We start from the raw sequence: 17562 nt of genomic DNA on the forward strand, positions 1-17562 counted from the left end.
TCTCTATTCAATGTTTTTCATGTTCTAAAATGGGAAAAAAAATATGCAGTTTTACTTCTCATCTTCTCGTTCTTCAGTGTTGAGAATGAGAAAAACTAATGCTTTTAAATTTATAAAAATCAATGAATGTATGCTACAGGAATTCATAAACACACTAGAGTTCTTGTTGATATAAATATGGGATTGAAGACTTTAGATTCACACAAAAACAAAACATTTTCCCATCCCAAAGAAACTAGCTAGTCATGACTCGAGCTTCTAAAAGACCTTCTACCTTGAGGGCCTCTTCTGGACAGGCTCGTCTCAACTATTTTGGAGGCCCCATACGAACAGGGGCGGACCTAGCATAGGACCATCTTGCCCATACTGCCCATCTCATCTTTGATAGTAACCCATATGATAATCCCAAATCACCCCGGATCCTTTTCCTTGTCGAGCCCGGACTCAAGCTCCATTTGGACCAGGGGAGGAACTAGGGGGACCGAAGGGAGCCCCGGTCCCCGCCAACTGCGGAATAACTCCAAAATTTTAATATAAAATTTTAAAATTTACTATCAAAAATTTTTTTGGTCCCCCTAGATTTAAAAAAAAAATTGAAATTGAAAATTGATTATACAAAATTTTATTGATTTTGTTAATTATTTCATTCAAAATAATATTGATTAGATGGAAATCATGAAATTTGTTCATTAATCTTAATAATTAATAAATAAACATATAAGATAAAGATAATACAATTTGAAAAAAAAATGCTTAAAACTAAAGTCTAAAAACAGAACATACTTGTTCAGTTGTTCTGCTCCGGTCCCAAAACCCACAATACACACTATACATACAAGTTACAAAATTACAATCCGTAATATCATCTCTCTTTATCTACTCTACCTTTGCATCTAATCCGTAAATATGAGTAAGAGAAAAGAGATTACATCCTATTTTCAACCCAAGAAAAAGCAAACAACTACTTGTGAAGATGAAGAACCTTCTGCCGCCTCAATTGAAGTCACTGGAGATGGAGTTGAGCCTCTGATTTTTGGTGGGATAAACAGAAACTCCGAGCAAAATCCTCAAAATCCAAAGATTGTTAATGAAGGTATTGATTCTGAGAACACTGATGAAATTATTGATTTCAATTCGTTAATACGTGATCCTGGTTTGCGGTAACAAATTGAGACTTATCATCCAGATGAAAAAATTCGTTATTGATGAAAAGTTTTATCCAGAAGATTTTTTGGGAGATGAAAAAATCCATCTACAGTGTGAACTACGACATTATGGGTTAGATGTTCCGGTTCATCCAGATTTGAAGAATCTGTCTACTCTTGGTGATTTATGTCATGGATTGGTAACCAGAGAGAAAACTGACATGTATCCATTAGTTGATATACTATTAAGGCTTGTCTTGACTCTTCCAGCATCTCCTGCAACATCTGAACGAACTTTTTTTGCTATGAAAATTTTGAAAACAAGTCTTCGCAATCGAATGGAAGATGAATTTCTTAGGAATTATTTGATAGTGTATATTGAAGAGGAGATTGCGGAGACCATTTCTGTCGAGGAGATCATTGATTCTTTTTATTTGATCAAAGAAAGGCGTGCACATCTCAAATAAATCGGTAGGTTTTCTACTTTTATTTATTTTGGTCCCCCCATGTTAGATTCCTGGTTCCGCCCCTGGTTTGGATAGAAATGACGGCGACGTGCGGTGTAGCTGTAGGGTGGGAACCTACAAAACAGAACCGGAGGGGGGTGGGGTCCCCGCGGCACCTCCGGCGTGAGAATGAGAAAAGGTTTTAAGGAGTAAAGGGGGCAAAACGGGAATTATGCAAGTATTTTTATGGTGTGTACGTGTGTATATGTAAGTATATGCGAGAGAAAAAGTATGTAACCTGTAACCTTCCTTCTGTCCTGCCTTTTATAAGCCTCCTACTAGAGTTTAGGGGTTTGTACCTTTTAATCTGAACCGTAGGTGTGCCTTTTGGACTGTAGGGCATATGGACGTCTGGGATGCGTCAGAGTACTACCTGATCCGGACCGTAGAAACGTTCTGGATCCAGGGTAACTGGACGGTTCTTATGTTGCCACGTATCCTAGGCCTTCAAGGTTATAGCTGAGTACTTCTTGAACTCTTATTATTGGGCCATGTGCCTCTGTTATTGGACCTCTATTATTATAGGCTATCACCATAAGTCTTAGTCCAATTATAGCAAAGATAGAAGTCTACAGATTAAAATGTCCATTTCTAAGTCTAAAAGAACTACTCCTACATCTTAAGAATTTTTTTTAAAAGAGTTCTTCGACTAAACGAAGATCGGTGAGTAAAAAATTGACAAAAAAAAATATCCAAAACAATAAATCAGATTTTTAATGACAAAGAAGTGTTTTGTAAATTTTTGGCGGATTCTGCATCCGCCGCTGCGTACGAAATATAAGATTCGAGGTTCTTATATTTACACACATAAACTCTTTAAAACAACTCCAATGCAAGTCAAAGAGCATGATGGAAATCAATGACATAGAAGATGAAAATGAGCTTTCCATTCCCATGCGTTTAATTTAATCATTTGTATGGTTCTGTGCTGTCTGTATTTAGTTGCTGCTGCATACTCACAGGTTGGCTCACCAGCTTGTAAGTCTCAGTGGATATAAAAATAATGATGTCCACGGCTACTACACAAATGTGCATGTATACTGGTCGCAGTTATATATTTCGAAAATTCGAACTATTCAGTTGAAATATCGATTTATAATTTATTAGGTGATTTTTAAAAATTGGATGAACTATCAATAATTTATCAGAAATCGGTTAAATCGGACAAATTTTTTTAACCAATTTTCAATCGATTTATTGACGAATTTTAAAAAATCGACAGATTTGTATAACAATGATATTGCCTAGCACATACCGGTGGGAATTGCTAGTTGCTACCCCTTTTCTTGTCATTTTCCATTATTTGTTACAAGTGTATAGCTACTAATTTCAATATTTCAATATTCCATATTTAAGTTTAAAGTCAAAATTGATAAAATTCGAAGTACCACAGATTGAGATATTGCCTTTAAGTGGTGCAATCAACAGTAAGATTACCCACCCAATTAATTATGTGGGCTAATTTATTATGTTGTCGGATCATGACGTTCTCAGATACTCACGCACATTTTTAAATTTTTATAAAATGTAATTGTTTAATTTTTTTAAAAAAAATTCTTATAAATAATGATACAATATTAAAAAATTTATATAAAAAAGTAATAATAAATTATGAAACTATAATCTTAAATACGTGTCAAATATAAGAAAAATTTGTACATAAATAACTGAGACAAGAGTATAAAAGTCTATACTAGTGAAGTCGAGATTAAGTTCTCGGTACTAGATTAATACTCCTTCTATTTCTACTTTTCTGCACTCATTTCTAAGTGCTTTGATCGCATGGTTAATATATAATTTTTTTAAAAAAAATATGAATAAAAATATATAACTTCAACTTATATTTATAAAAAAAATGATAATTTTTACTATGCGGTCAAGACACATTTAAAATGAAACAGAAGAGGGAGTAATATATCTTATTTTCAGGTCGAGATTAAGTTCCAGGTAATCGTTTTGGGGTCGTTTGGTTCAAGACATATTATCGGGTTGAAATTAGAAATCGGGTTAGGCTAATATGGTGATCAAGTATCATATCTGATATCATGTGTTTGGTTGAGTGATGTAATAAATATTTTTAATTTAAAATATGTTAAGTCAATAATTTTAATTTAATGAAATATATTAAATTGTATTATTATTTTAATATTTTTTAGGTTTATGGATTTTTTTAATACTAAATATATATATTTTATTGCTTAAATAAAAATTAAAATAGTAAAATAAAAATTGATACACATACCCTTCTCTCATAAGTCATACCCACCTCCCTACCCTATTTGAATATGAAAAACCATATTATGGGGGTTTTAGGAATAAATATGAAATTTTATTTTTTTGAACTAAATATCACGGACTCATACGTGATTCCAGAATGTAGCTAATCAAGAGGCCGACCGCATGATATATCTTATTTCGAACCCTTTGGAATCTTATTTCGGTTAAAAACTTCCTAAATTTTCCTCAAACAAAAATCATGAAAGTCTATTCTAACAAATATATTACCACATGGTCTCCACCCCTTTTATACCAAATAACATGTTGAGTCTTTGACACACATCCTTAGCTGTCTCTCTCTATAAATTTTCAGTTCTACATAAACTCATTCCAGAGGGTGAAGAATAAGTATTAAGTCCTCATCACCAACATTTTTCTGCCAAAATGCATCACCTTCGACATCTGCACAAAGCACACAAAGACAAGCACGATCATCCTCTTGTTCCCAGGTTGGAGAATTCAGAATCTGGCCACCTCACAAGGCTAGAAAATTTTGCTAATTATGTTGGCAAGTACCTCTTAACTCTCCTGACTCTACGAGATATACTGGGTATGTTTGGTTTCGTTTATAATACGTACACTGTGTGTTTATGTGTGTGCAGCAAGGCAGATCGGATTTAAAGATGGGAGTGAGTGTCCAGAACTGAGCAAACTGGCATATGTGTATTTGAAAGAAGGAAAAGTTTGTGAAGAGAAGATATATGAGTATTTCATTTCTGAAGCTGATGCTGATTTGTTGTATGGGAAACTATTAGAAGAATTTGACAGATGCATTTTGTCCTATTTTGCATATCACTGGTCTCAAGCTTCTAACATGATCACTCAGGTATTGTTTTCGATACTAATTAAACACACTCACACGCCCCCGTTTCAAATCGCGAAATCCTTATCACCGGATCAAGAGGTCGTTGATGCACCGAGTGTGTGGTCATGAGTCCACACTACAACAATCACTTTTACGAGTGGTGATAATTTTAATGTATAAAGGGGACCAATACTATTAGTGATAAATGAACAAATCAAAATTTGTCACATATAAATGCACGAATCATAGAAAAATCCAATGTTATATCATTTAGGTGAAATCTTTATCATCGCTTGATCAAAATGCCATCAAATTGATGTACACGATCTATTGTGTGTTCATGGATCCACTATAACAATCACTTTTTTTGCGAGTCTTGATCATTTTTATGTATAAAGAAGCCCATTACTGTTAATGAGAATGAACAAATTAAAATTTGTCACAATGCACAGAATAAAAGAATCCTTTGTTATATCATCTTTGTGTTATAGGTGTTGAGCGTTGACTCTGAGCAGAAGAAGCTCAAGAACATGGTAATGGCAGCTACAAGGTTTGACCCCATGCCTATAAATTTAGTTCAACTTGCTTATATTTTTATGAATTTCATTATTTGCATGTTTAAACTTTGAGGATAATTAGGTTAAAAAAATGGTTAGGAGAAGCAACATCTATCGACCCTGTGGCTGTCATGCATTGATAATGATTTTGTTAATCATTTAACAGGAAATTATAAAGGAGTGGTGAAATGTTTTTTTTTATTTCTAGAAGTGATGTTTACCTGATTTTGACAGTTTTTATCGTTTGAAGGGAGAAAAAAATCAAATCAGTGATAATATTGGATATTCTATGCTTTCATTGACCAATTTTTAATTTAATATTAGAAATTAATTTTTAATATTTTTGGAAAATTGATAATTACATATTAAAATAGATTAAATTTATTTTATAATGATAAAAAGTTAACATTATATATATATATGTGTGTGTAAAATGTAAATTATATTCAAATTTTATTGGTTTAATTATTAGAACCTCTATTATAAAAATTATCGATTTTATCGATTAGTTGTCCGATTAATCGTTAAAAGATAAACTATCCATTCAATTTTAGAATCTGATTAATCAATGCATATTTTTCCTATTCAATTTTAGAATCCGATTAATCGATGCATATTTTCTTAAACATATTTATCAAATTTATATGAGTCCGTAGAGTTTACCCGATGCGCACTCACAGGGTAGCGGCTGCGTGTTAACTACGATAAAAAAATTATAAATTATATATTATTAGATATTTTAAAAAAAAATCGATTAGCATTTTGATTAATAATTTTAATTAATTAATAATTATTCGATTAATCACTAAAAAATTAATCTGCCTATTAATTCTTATTACCGTAGTTTAGAAAAATGACTAGATGTAAAAAAATGCACAAAGTGATTAGAAACGGAAGGTAATAGTGTTGTAGTTGGGAGCTTATTGACTTGTTTCTGGTACTGCTGGTTTGGTGGGAAGTAATAAATGACAAAATGCCAGTAGCCCCACCAACGTTTTCTATTTGTGTTGAACACATTAATTCACACTTTTAATTGTTGATATCTTTAATTTTGTATTAGTATTAAATATAAAAATTTCATTGTATTAAAGTACTCATAAATATGAATTCAACAAAATCACTAATGACTATATTTGATCTTTTAAATTAGATGTAATCGCTTACCATGAACAGTGTTACAAGTCAAAATAGTAAAAGTAAAAAAGGGACGGAGGAAGTAATATTCTACTTGTAAAATAAGTACTTTTTTAATTTTTAAAATATTTTTTATTATGTATACATGTATTTTAGGCCAAATTAATTGGTAGGTTCATCACTATTATATAAAAAATGAATCAAACAAAATACACTAAACTTATAAATTTTCTTATTTATCATGTGTTCGGGGCATATAATAAAAAAAGAAACTGTTTAAACAATTGTTTATTTTTCATGTTTAAATTATTTAAATTTTGTCTGAATATTTTAATTATTTTTCTAATAATATACGTTTTTCAGTTATATATTATTATATAAATATCAATCAAATTTTGATAAGTTTAATTAATAAAAATAATTCTTCCAACCCGGTGACGTTTTTTGACTTTTTCTAAATCCTATATTATGTGAGGTTCTTGAGACTTTCAGGGTAATAATTATACTCAGACATATTTTTCTTTACATGAGTGTATTTTTCTTTACATGAGTATTCTATATTTGTGTAATTGTGGATGTAGACTTGTGGTGAATGATATCTTTGCTACCTAATTAGTTGTCTCGCATTGAAATCTTTGGAATCATTGCTAGTTGCTACAGCCTACAAATCTTATCTAAACATATGTGGAACAATGCTGCTCTGTCTTGCTCAAAATATTTTATTAAGTAGTCCGTCTTGATCGTGGTTGTAAAAATCGGTAATCGGTGCTAATCGGTTTGGGTACCGATTCGGTTTGGGTACCGATTAGGGATTAATCAGCAAATCGGGGATTAATCGGAGGGATTAATTGGAACAAAAATCGGATATATTTAAATATTTTAATAATATTTAATATATTTACCTTATTTATTATGAAATATATAATTCAAAAATAATTTATAAATATTAATCGGATTTCAAAAAATAGATCGGCCAAATATTTTTTAAGGATTAATCGGAGATTAATCGGGGATTTTTAGAACAGTGGTCTTAATAGATAATTAAACGGTTCGGGTTCGAATCGGATTTTTTTAAATCGGATCATATTCATACGTGTTTGAATTCTAAGTAATCAAATAAATCAAAATTAATTAAAATTACACTTTAAAACATAATTTTTTAATTTTTTAAGATGGTAAAAGAAATTAGTTTTTGTTATTATAAAAAATTAATCAGTTTGAAATGTGAAACAATGCAGTACCAATAATCATGCCCACAATCAATTTCATGGATAGTCATGCCTGTACAATATGTCAATATCATTTAATTCTCGTTTTTCATGGAATAGATATGTCTGTATATTTTTCATGTAAAGAATTTAAATTATAATATTAAATTTTCATGTTATTTTAATATTTTTCCCAACTAAATTATAAGTGTTTATATGTCCCGTGTTCTAAAATTCGGCGATTAATCGTTGTTCGGTAGAAAATTGAACTGATTAAGAGAGAATCGGGTCAAACATCATTATTTATGAAAATCGGATTAATTGGTCAAAAATCGAATTAATAGGTCAAAAATCAAGAAAATATTTTAAAAAATATTTTTAAAAAAAATAAATAAATAAATTAAGAAAAATAATAATCTCGTATACATATTTACTATTTTAAATGGTTAAATATATTCTTAATTTTTCGGTATCATTAGTACATGATCTGTCCTTGCCTAGCGGCTCAAGCAAATAAAAGAGCACCACTAATTTAAACTGAAATCTCGACTGAACTCAAAATTTTGCTATGCACGACTTTTTTCATAAAGCTAAAAATTAGTAGAGATTTTACTTCAAGCCCAGTGTAGTTTTACTTCAGGCCTGTGTAGTTGAGCCTGAGAGAGTAATGTTTGTTTTGTTTAATATAGTAAAACTGTAAAATAGAAAAATGTTTACATATGCCATTGCTTAGTTGATTGTATATTCTAGACTGAAGTTTGTTATTATAAATCAGGAAGAAGAGATTTGAGAAGGTAACAAAGGATCTGAAAGTGACAAGAGCCATGTCTCTTTTAGTTGAAGAGATGAAGGCCATTGGTTCACCGAAAGGACGAGACGATTCAAGCGAGCTCATGGTTCCAGTGGCTCACAATGACAGAAGTCCTGTGCTCCTTTTCATGGGAGGTGGTATGGGTGCTGGAAAGAGCACTGTCCTCAAAGACCTCCTCAATGAGTATGTACCAACTTTTCGAGATTAAAGAATGTTAAAGAGTATAAGATCATGTCCGGGTCTTCCTCTAGTACCTTAAGGTTTTAGTGTGACTGGTTACTTAACATTAACATGATATCAGAGCTCGGTTTAGGGAGACATTCGTGTTCGAGGCCTCCCACCCCCATTTATTTAATTTAAATATTTATTGATATTAGTGTTGGTTGTATTTGTCGTTGTCAATTGTAGCGAAAAGTATCGTACGATTGAGGGAGAGTGTTAAAGAGTATAAGATCATGTTCGGGACTTTCTCTAAAATCTCAAGATATTAGTATGTCTGGTTCCTTAACAAAGAATACTTATAAACAAATTCTGGACAGTTCCTTTTGGTCTGGAGCTGGAACAAATGCAGTAGTTGTGGAAGCGGACGCTTTTAAGGAAAGAGATGTGATATATAGAGCTATTAGCTCTAGAGGACATCATCAGGACATGCTTCAGACTGCAGAACTGGTAATATATAGTTTTTGAAACAAGGCTTGGGTTTTATAACTAAGAATTGGTAGTCTAATGAATGTGTTGAACTGAATCAGGTGCACCAAACATCAACTGATGCCGCGTCATCAGTCCTAGTAACAGCGCTGAATGAGGGGAGGGATGTGATCATGGATGGTACATTTTCATGGGAGCCTTTCGTCCAGCAGACGATTGTCATGGCACGTAATGTTCATAAACATCGTTATCGTATGGGAGTGGGCTACAAGGTCCAAGATGATGGAACTGTTATCGAGAATTACTGGGAACAGATAGATGAAAATGAAGAAGGTTATGAAAAATTAGGGAAAAGAAGGCCGTACAGAATAGAGCTTGTGGGAGTTGTTTGTGATGCTTATCTAGCTGTTGTTAGAGGTATCAGGTATGCAAATTTTTACCTATAGAAACCTCAATTTTTCCATAACTCGATCTGTTACTTTCATTAGGTTGAGGATATATTGGACTAATGCAGGAGGGCCGTAGCAACTGGAAGGGCAGTGAGAGTGAATTCACAGCTGAAATCCCATAAGAGATTCGCGAATGCATTTCCAAAGTATTGTCAACTTGTTGATCATGCCAGGCTCTATTGCACCAATGGTGTTGGTTCTCCTCCAACTGTAAGTCCTAAAAACTAAGGAAAAATTACGCAATAATAGACAATATTGAGCAGTTAATCTACACTATTTCATTGAAGCTGAAACGTCTCAGTTTGGTAGTCGGTCAGATCAGTCACCTCTGTTGATCATGCCAGGCTCTATTGCACCAATGGTGTTGGTTCTCCGCCAACTGTAAGGCCTAAAAATTTAAAGCTGAAACATTTAAAGTTTGGTAGTCGGTCAGATCAGTCACTTCTGTTTTGGTACCTGGACTTCAATACTCGGTTTAACAAGTCCAAAATATAGATTTTTTTTAAAGAAGATTGAGTGTTTTGTGATCATTGAATAATAATGCAGCTAATAGGGTATAAAGACGGAGCAAGCAAGTTGTTAGTGGATCCAGATGAAATCAGATGTTTGAAAATGGTTAGCAAATTGAACGACGAAGCTGAGTCCATTGAGGAGCTTTATGCAGCAGCAGCAGCACCTGGTGAGGAACTGATAGTGGGGACTGGATCACAAGTATGGAAAGACATAGTTCTGTTGCCTGACAGGCCCAAGATTCAACAGGAACTAATCGAGGCCATTCGAAAGATTGAAACTTCAGCATCATCATGATCAGAATCCGTGTTTCCGGTAATAAAACATCAAAGATCATTGCAGAACCTTGTTCTCAAACCTAGGAAGATAATGCTGGCTACTTGTAGCTAACATTCCCCCATAATAATTTAAACCATGTACATTAAAGATATTCTTATTTTCTGTTATCATCCCCCTTAATAATTTAAACTTTGTACATTAAAGATGTTCTTATTTGCTGTTTGTATGGGTACATTAGCTTATGCTGCCATTGCTATCATGAGTAACCAGATTATGTTTTTTACAGTCAAATTTTGTGTAGTCCGTTTCTGCGGAACAATTCTTAATATTCGGTCAAAATTGAGTCAGTTTGACGGTGAATAAAAAATAGAGTATTGTTTTGAAACGGACGAGGGATTCCACTAAGTGACAAGAAAAACCATAAAACTACTACAAATTCTTTCATCATTGTGGCATAAATAATTATAGATAACAAATCTACATGAATGTTTAGGTGAAAATGATTGAGATATTATAAAAATCTTTGAATATTAACCATAGATAAGATTTAGTACAAAAAAATTTAGGTGAAAGTGTTTTAACTATGAATTCCAAAGCAATTCATTGAGATGTTAGAAACTACACACTGAAGCAGCCTTATGGGTAAAAATCATTTCTGGGATTCTCTGTATTTGTGTTATCTATGCAACATTTGGCATTAACTTGCCTGTTACAGTTTTTTGCATATAATAGACGGCAAAAGTCGATTAATAGCCCGTAAGAGTTGACTCAGTTGATTGGTATGGATCGAACATCAAAATGTTGAAAAAAAAAATTCAGATTATATTATTTTAATGCTAAGTTGTTGTTTTGTGAAGGTGAAGATGATAACACCTGTGAATGTCTCTCGGTCAATAATTAATAGTCATTCTTAGGTCTAAGTACAACCTTTGATGTAATCTGTTAAATGATAATTTTTAAAATGAATGAGTTTTGTATCATTAACTTATCTATTAATTTATCTTCCGGAACAAATTCAAAGTTATTTTTGGTTGAATATTATTTTGACCTTAGTCTACCACCTTAAAATTTTAGAGTTACTGATTATTAAATAGGGTATCAGAACTCGATTTAGAGAGACACTCGGATCATTTATTTAATTTAAATATTTGTTGTTAATATTGTTATCATACGATTGAGGAGTAGTGTGAATTCCGTGCTTTATCTACCACCTTAAACTCTTCATCTCTTTTAGGGACTCCAAACATCAAAGGCCAAGTTTTAGTTGGTAATACTTAAATGTTATTCAATAATTAAAAAAATAAATAAAAAGATGATGTCTTTAAAAATGAAGACTTAAAACACATTTTTAAGAAACTGGTTGTCATTTAAATATTGAAAGAAGAATTAAAACCTACATTTAGTATCTTCTTCAGAAACTGAAAAAAAAAGTGTTGTAACTATGTTGTCAAAAAAAACATTAAGATACTAAATAAAGATTTAAATCTACGGTCAAAACTCAAAATCATTAACTGAAAAATAAAAGCCATAATAAGCTCATTTTAAGTAATAAAATGAAGAATTAAAACTTACATTAAAAAACGGTAACTGAAAAAGAATATATGTTGTGAGGTAGTACATTCTTATTCTTACTTACACAAATGAACATTCATAAGTCAATTTTTTAGATTTGTATATAAACTTTTACATTCAAACAACTAATAATTTTTTATTGAATAATATATGAAAACCCCAATTCAATAACTGATACTCCCTCCATCTCACTGGATTCTTTACATATTTTTGTCTCATGCTTAACACGCACTTTAAGGCTACTATAAAATATAGTTTTATAATTTTTTTTAGAATTTTCTTTTTATGTATAAAAGTTTAAACATTATATTTTTATTTAAAAGAAAAAAAATATTTAAAATTATGTAGGAAAACATGTTTTACGGGAGTCTTAAAATGTGTATCGATCCCCCGTCCCTCAATGTAAACAACCCACCGGGACGGAGGGAGTACTAAAAACCCTCATAAACACAATTCGATTTTTGACCAAAAAATCCAATAAATAAAATGTCTGTTATGGTATTAATCAGGAGTCCAACAAATTTCTATCAAATTAAAATATTTTTGTCAAAAAAGTTATAATATTGGGAAGCCACCATAATCCACAATTGGAAAGAAAATCAGAAAAAAATGATAATTATATATACACCCCTTAAGAAAAGAAGATCCACAAAATTATTACAAAATCTTATCATAAATATATAAGAAACCATACATGAAGATTTAGGTGAGATATTTATGAAATTAAATAAATATTATCCAAATACACGTGACATGTTTTAACTATAAATTTCCCTTTTGTCTCTGGCTCATAACTTCACACTTTCTCGAAGCTCTAAATTTGTAAGCAATTAGCATTATGGGCAAAATCATTTTTGGGATTCTCTGTATTTGTGTGATTTATGCCACACTTGGCGTAAACTTGCCCGTCACAATCGGTATGTATTGCATCAAATTATAAATATATTTATTCGTTAATTTATTATTTTGTCAGAATCGTTATGTATCGCATCAAATTATATATGTATTTATCCGTTATCATATCTTGTTTCACGATCAACGTTAGGTATGACATGTTATTTGTTCCGTATTGAATATATCAATATGTTATATCGTATAAATTTTTAAGCATTATAATCTTGAATGACAGTTCAGAACTTACATTAACCTTGATTTGTATGTATGTGGTATGGAGTCTGTTATAAAAAAACGGTCGATTTTTCAAAAATCGTTGATAAATCGGTCAAAAATATTTTTCAGATTAGACCGATTTTCGATAAATCGCAAAATCCATATTTAAATCGAATAATTCTGATTTCGGAAATCTGTAACACTGGGTATAGGTATGGAGTTTCTTCAGATATAAGTATTTGCGCAACAATGTCAAATGTTGTAAAAATTTCCGAAAAATCGATCGATTACCCGGATTATATGATGAATTGCTTAGAATCGATTTTTGAATTTTATAATCCGTTGTAACAGGATATTGAATTTTATAATCTCGTATAACAGGTGCAGTGAACAACGGAGAAAAAGGCGAGAGATACGGGTTGCGAGATTTAGACGGAGGTCATCCGATTACGGGCAACACTACCTTGCCGATAAGCAACTGCACCCCCCAAAGCTGTCGGAGTGAATGCTTGGCGAGTAATCCTGGGGGCTATCTGGCATCAGTTACTTGTCTGAATGCTGATACATGTGAATGTACTTGGCTCAATGGTATCTAACCGTAGGATTAATTGCACCATTTATGTAATTTATTGAATAATACTAATGCTTTGGAAGAATATAACAAATAAACGTTTTATGTGTGAGCCGTTTGGATCATGAGATTTCAACCTGATTAACAACGGAAATAGGAACGAGGTTATAAGAAAAATTATTCCTATTTCCGCTAATCATGTTGAAATCTCATGATTCAAACACGAGCTAGGTGTTCTGGGATAAATTTGATGGACGTGATCAGAATTCAATTTTTATATTTAGTACTCTTGTTACGTAATACTTTTTCACATGGACTTTGAATCAAAAAAATTAAAATAAATTAAGGAAAAGATAAAAAAGAAAAATAATCGTATAATTGTTTGATTTAATAGAATCTAAAAAAAAAAAATTTAGCTGAGCATTTGTCAAAAAAAAATAGCTGAACAAAATGATTTCTAAATTTTATCGAATTTTAATATCTAGTGGTCTGTTTATTACTCCTGCAAAACGATTTGTAACTTAACAATTTGGGCCTTTCTGCTGTGCTTCTTGGACTACAAATGGGCTGAGATTCTTTGGACAATTGGAAGTCCAGTTTCTAGAAAAATCTACCTCTGAGCCTTCTTGGACTACAACTTGACTGAGATACTTATGGACAATTGGAAGTCCAATACCAAGCAAAGTCCACCTCTGGGCCTGGCCCCGTTTAAAAATGAGATGAATTTAAATTTATTGATATTAATAAAATTAGTAATAAGCAATTTAAGGTATTTTGTAATTTGTAACTTTAACTATATTTTGGTGCAATGAAAAAAATTGTCAGCTACTCGATTCGATTGAAAGCTTTAAAAATACTTGATTGACACCACAAACTCATCAATTTTTCATTAAAAAGAAAAAGAAAACAAATTCATCAATATTCTACAAATTATAAATTAAATTTTCAAAATTCCAAGGGGTTATTCTTTAAATTAGTCAATAAAATCCAAAAATTGACATGTAGAATTTTATTTTAATTTTTGTAATAATCATTTTCACTATTTAGTTCATCATTTGATTTTAATACGGAAAAAATAAATGAAAGAGTATGTACACAACAAAAGGGTGATAAATCAGAATATCCCTTATTTGAGGGCAAATGTCCAAAATACAGTTCTACGCAATGTTCCGTTTAAAATACCCACTAAATACACATCTGGGGGATTCGTGTGCAAAATTTTAAAATTTTGCGAATAACAAACATGTTCCTTTTCCGTTTTCCTTAAGTACGCAATTTTATTATACGTATTCTTTCCAATTTAAAAAGGGAACACACATGCACATACGCGTTCTTTACAGAATTTTAAAAAACTGAATACGCACCCCTGAATGTGTATTTTGTGAGTATTTTGAGTGTAAAGTACCGCTGATCAGTATTTTGGATACTTAATGCCGAAAATTAATATATTTTACGCGCATTTTTTCCATAACAAAATACAAAAAATTTATAAAATAACAAGACATGTGTGATGTGACGGTATAAAATAATTCATTTCGTAATATTGTTGTGAACGCAAAATAGTCCATTTTAATTTATCAAATAAAATTTTGACGTGATATTTTGTAACTATTTTGCTAAACCGATCACCAATCCATACTCAAAAAGTCAAGTTGACTTAAAAAAATAAACAAAGAAATTTTTTATTACGAGAAATTGAAAATAAATTAATTATTGAATATATTTTTATCAAAAAGTGCATAAGCTAATTTTTGCCTAATTCACCAAATAAAAAGAGGAATAAAATTAAATTACACTCAGCTTCTTTTAATATCACAATAGCAATCTCTCTCTCTCTCTCTCTCTCTCTCTCTCTCTCGCTATCGCCCTCTCCCTCTCTCTCTCTCTCTCTCCCTCTCTCTCTCCCTCTCTCTCTCATCTCTCTCGGTGACGCACAGAAATATATGAAATCAAATCCTTGTTTTTCCCGAATTTCAACCCTTTTTGCTGTTGCTGAATTCTCTATCAGGTCAGCCCTTAACCCTCATAATCTTATATATATGTGTGTGTAAATATACACAGTACTTGTATTGTATACATTTATATATATGTGTGTAATCACTAGTAATTTGCTTAGTTTTATTTAGTCTCAAGATTAAAAGATCTAATTCTTGGTATTTTTACACAGTGTAACTTTAAATCTTATATATATGTGTGTGTAAATATACACAGTACTTGTATTGTATACATTTATATATGTGTGTGTAATCACTAGTAATTGTCTTAGTTTTATTTAGTCTCAAGATTAAAAGATCTAATTCTTGGTATTTTTACACAGTGTAACTTTAAATTTGCATAACGAGAACTAGGCTCGAAATGAAAAATCGAAATCTAAATATTTTGTAGTACTTCTTTTAATGTTATTATGTACGGTGCATAACATATGGCTGTCATGGGGTCCGGCTTAAACGAGAACTATGTCCGAAATGAGACCGGGGACTAAATGTTTTGTACTTTTTCGTGCATGCACAAAATATTTAGTTCTCCGGGTTGCGATTCGAATTTGAGACCATTTTATATTAGATTGGATTTGTGCTTTTTTATTTTCGCAATGTTGCTTCTGTAAATTTTGTATGCAAATTGTAAAATTTTGTGTAATAATCTTGTAGAAATGATGTATGATTTTGCGGTACACTGAACTTTTGATTTTGTGTCTAAGCTTGTTGCTCGCCCTCCTCGTTTTTAATAGACAATTGTGTGTGGAAATGCATAGATGTGTTACATATTTTAGTTGGTTTTTGTTCAAGTATAAATTGCAGCCGAAATTGTGATTTGTAACTTGTAAGTGTTAGGTAAAAGATAATTTGGGAAATTGTATCAACTACTCTGAATTAGGAATGTTAGATTTGCACTAGAATGCAGATAAGGCCTGCAAACTATTTTCGTTTTAGTCAATTTGAATATTTGATCTTATCTGTGAAATTGATTAAAGAGAATATAAAAAGGATCACTTAAAATTAGAAACTACAGTAGCAATGAGGTAGTAGGAATTTGTGGTTCACTAAGTTTTTTATTTTGTGTCTAAGCTTGTTGCTCGCTCACCCCTCGTTTTTAATGGACGATTCACGATTGTGTGTGGAAATGCGTAGATGTGTTACATATTTTAGTTGGTTTTTGTTCAAGTTTAAATTGCAGCTGAAATTGTGATTTGTAAGTGTTAGGTCACTTAGGTGAAAGATATAATTTGGGAAATTGGATCGACTACTCTGAATTAGGAATGTTAGATTTGCAGTAGAATGCAGAAACGTCCTGCAAACTGTTTTCGTTTTAGTCAAATTGATCTTATCTGTGAAACTGATAAGAAGAATAGAAAAAGGAATAATGAGATTGTAAGTTATTCATATATTGTTAGCTTAAAGGATCACTTATAATTAGAAACTACAGTAGAAATGTAGAATCCTCTCATAACAAGCTATGAAAATGTTGACCTACCTAAAATCTTTGCCTTTGAATTTATTTAAATATTATTTAAACATGCCTGCGACAAAAATTGTAACTCAAAAAACTTATGTAATCAAAAAAATTAACTAAAAAACATAGTAGGTCTAATATATAATATGCCTGTGACATTTTATTACAATGTACTAACAGTTAAGCATGAAGAAGAAAATGGACAGAGCACTTGCTTCTATTCAAAAGCTTCAGCAACCCTAGAATCCTACATTTGTAGTTACCAAAACAATTTCCAAAATGGAACACGGTAGAATTGAACTAGACCCGAAATGGAAAAAATAAGCTAAAGAAAGCAATAAAACTCAATTAAGGAAGTAAGATTTAGAACTCACATAAGAGATGATTAAGCGAAGATGTAAACTGCGATTGCGACGGGTTTTGTATAGAAGTGTAGACTGTCCAAGTGTCCAAGTGAAGATGATTAAGCGAAGATGTAAACTGTCCAAGTGTAGACTGTTGGTGTATTCTTCTGGTTCATTTCATATTGT

The 17562-nt window shown here is 31.6% G+C and overlaps 1 protein-coding gene across 1 annotated transcript; it reads left to right on the forward strand.

Annotated features, from left to right (window-relative positions):
- Nucleotides 1–4460: 4460 nt before the first annotated feature.
- LOC141714817 (calmodulin calcium-dependent NAD kinase-like) lies at nt 4461–10614 on the forward strand (the record flags this gene model as incomplete). Its single annotated transcript, XM_074518313.1, has 7 exons — nt 4461–4754; nt 5225–5283; nt 8408–8626; nt 8983–9112; nt 9193–9515; nt 9606–9750; nt 10087–10614. Coding segments are annotated over 7 exons (1431 nt in total), but the record flags the coding sequence as incomplete, so codon positions are not given.
- Between the last annotated feature and the right edge of the window lie 6948 nt (nt 10615–17562).

The sequence above is a fragment of the Apium graveolens genome, chromosome 1 (genome assembly GCF_009905375.1).
Source record: "Apium graveolens cultivar Ventura chromosome 1, ASM990537v1, whole genome shotgun sequence".
NCBI lineage: Eukaryota > Viridiplantae > Streptophyta > Magnoliopsida > Apiales > Apiaceae > Apium > Apium graveolens.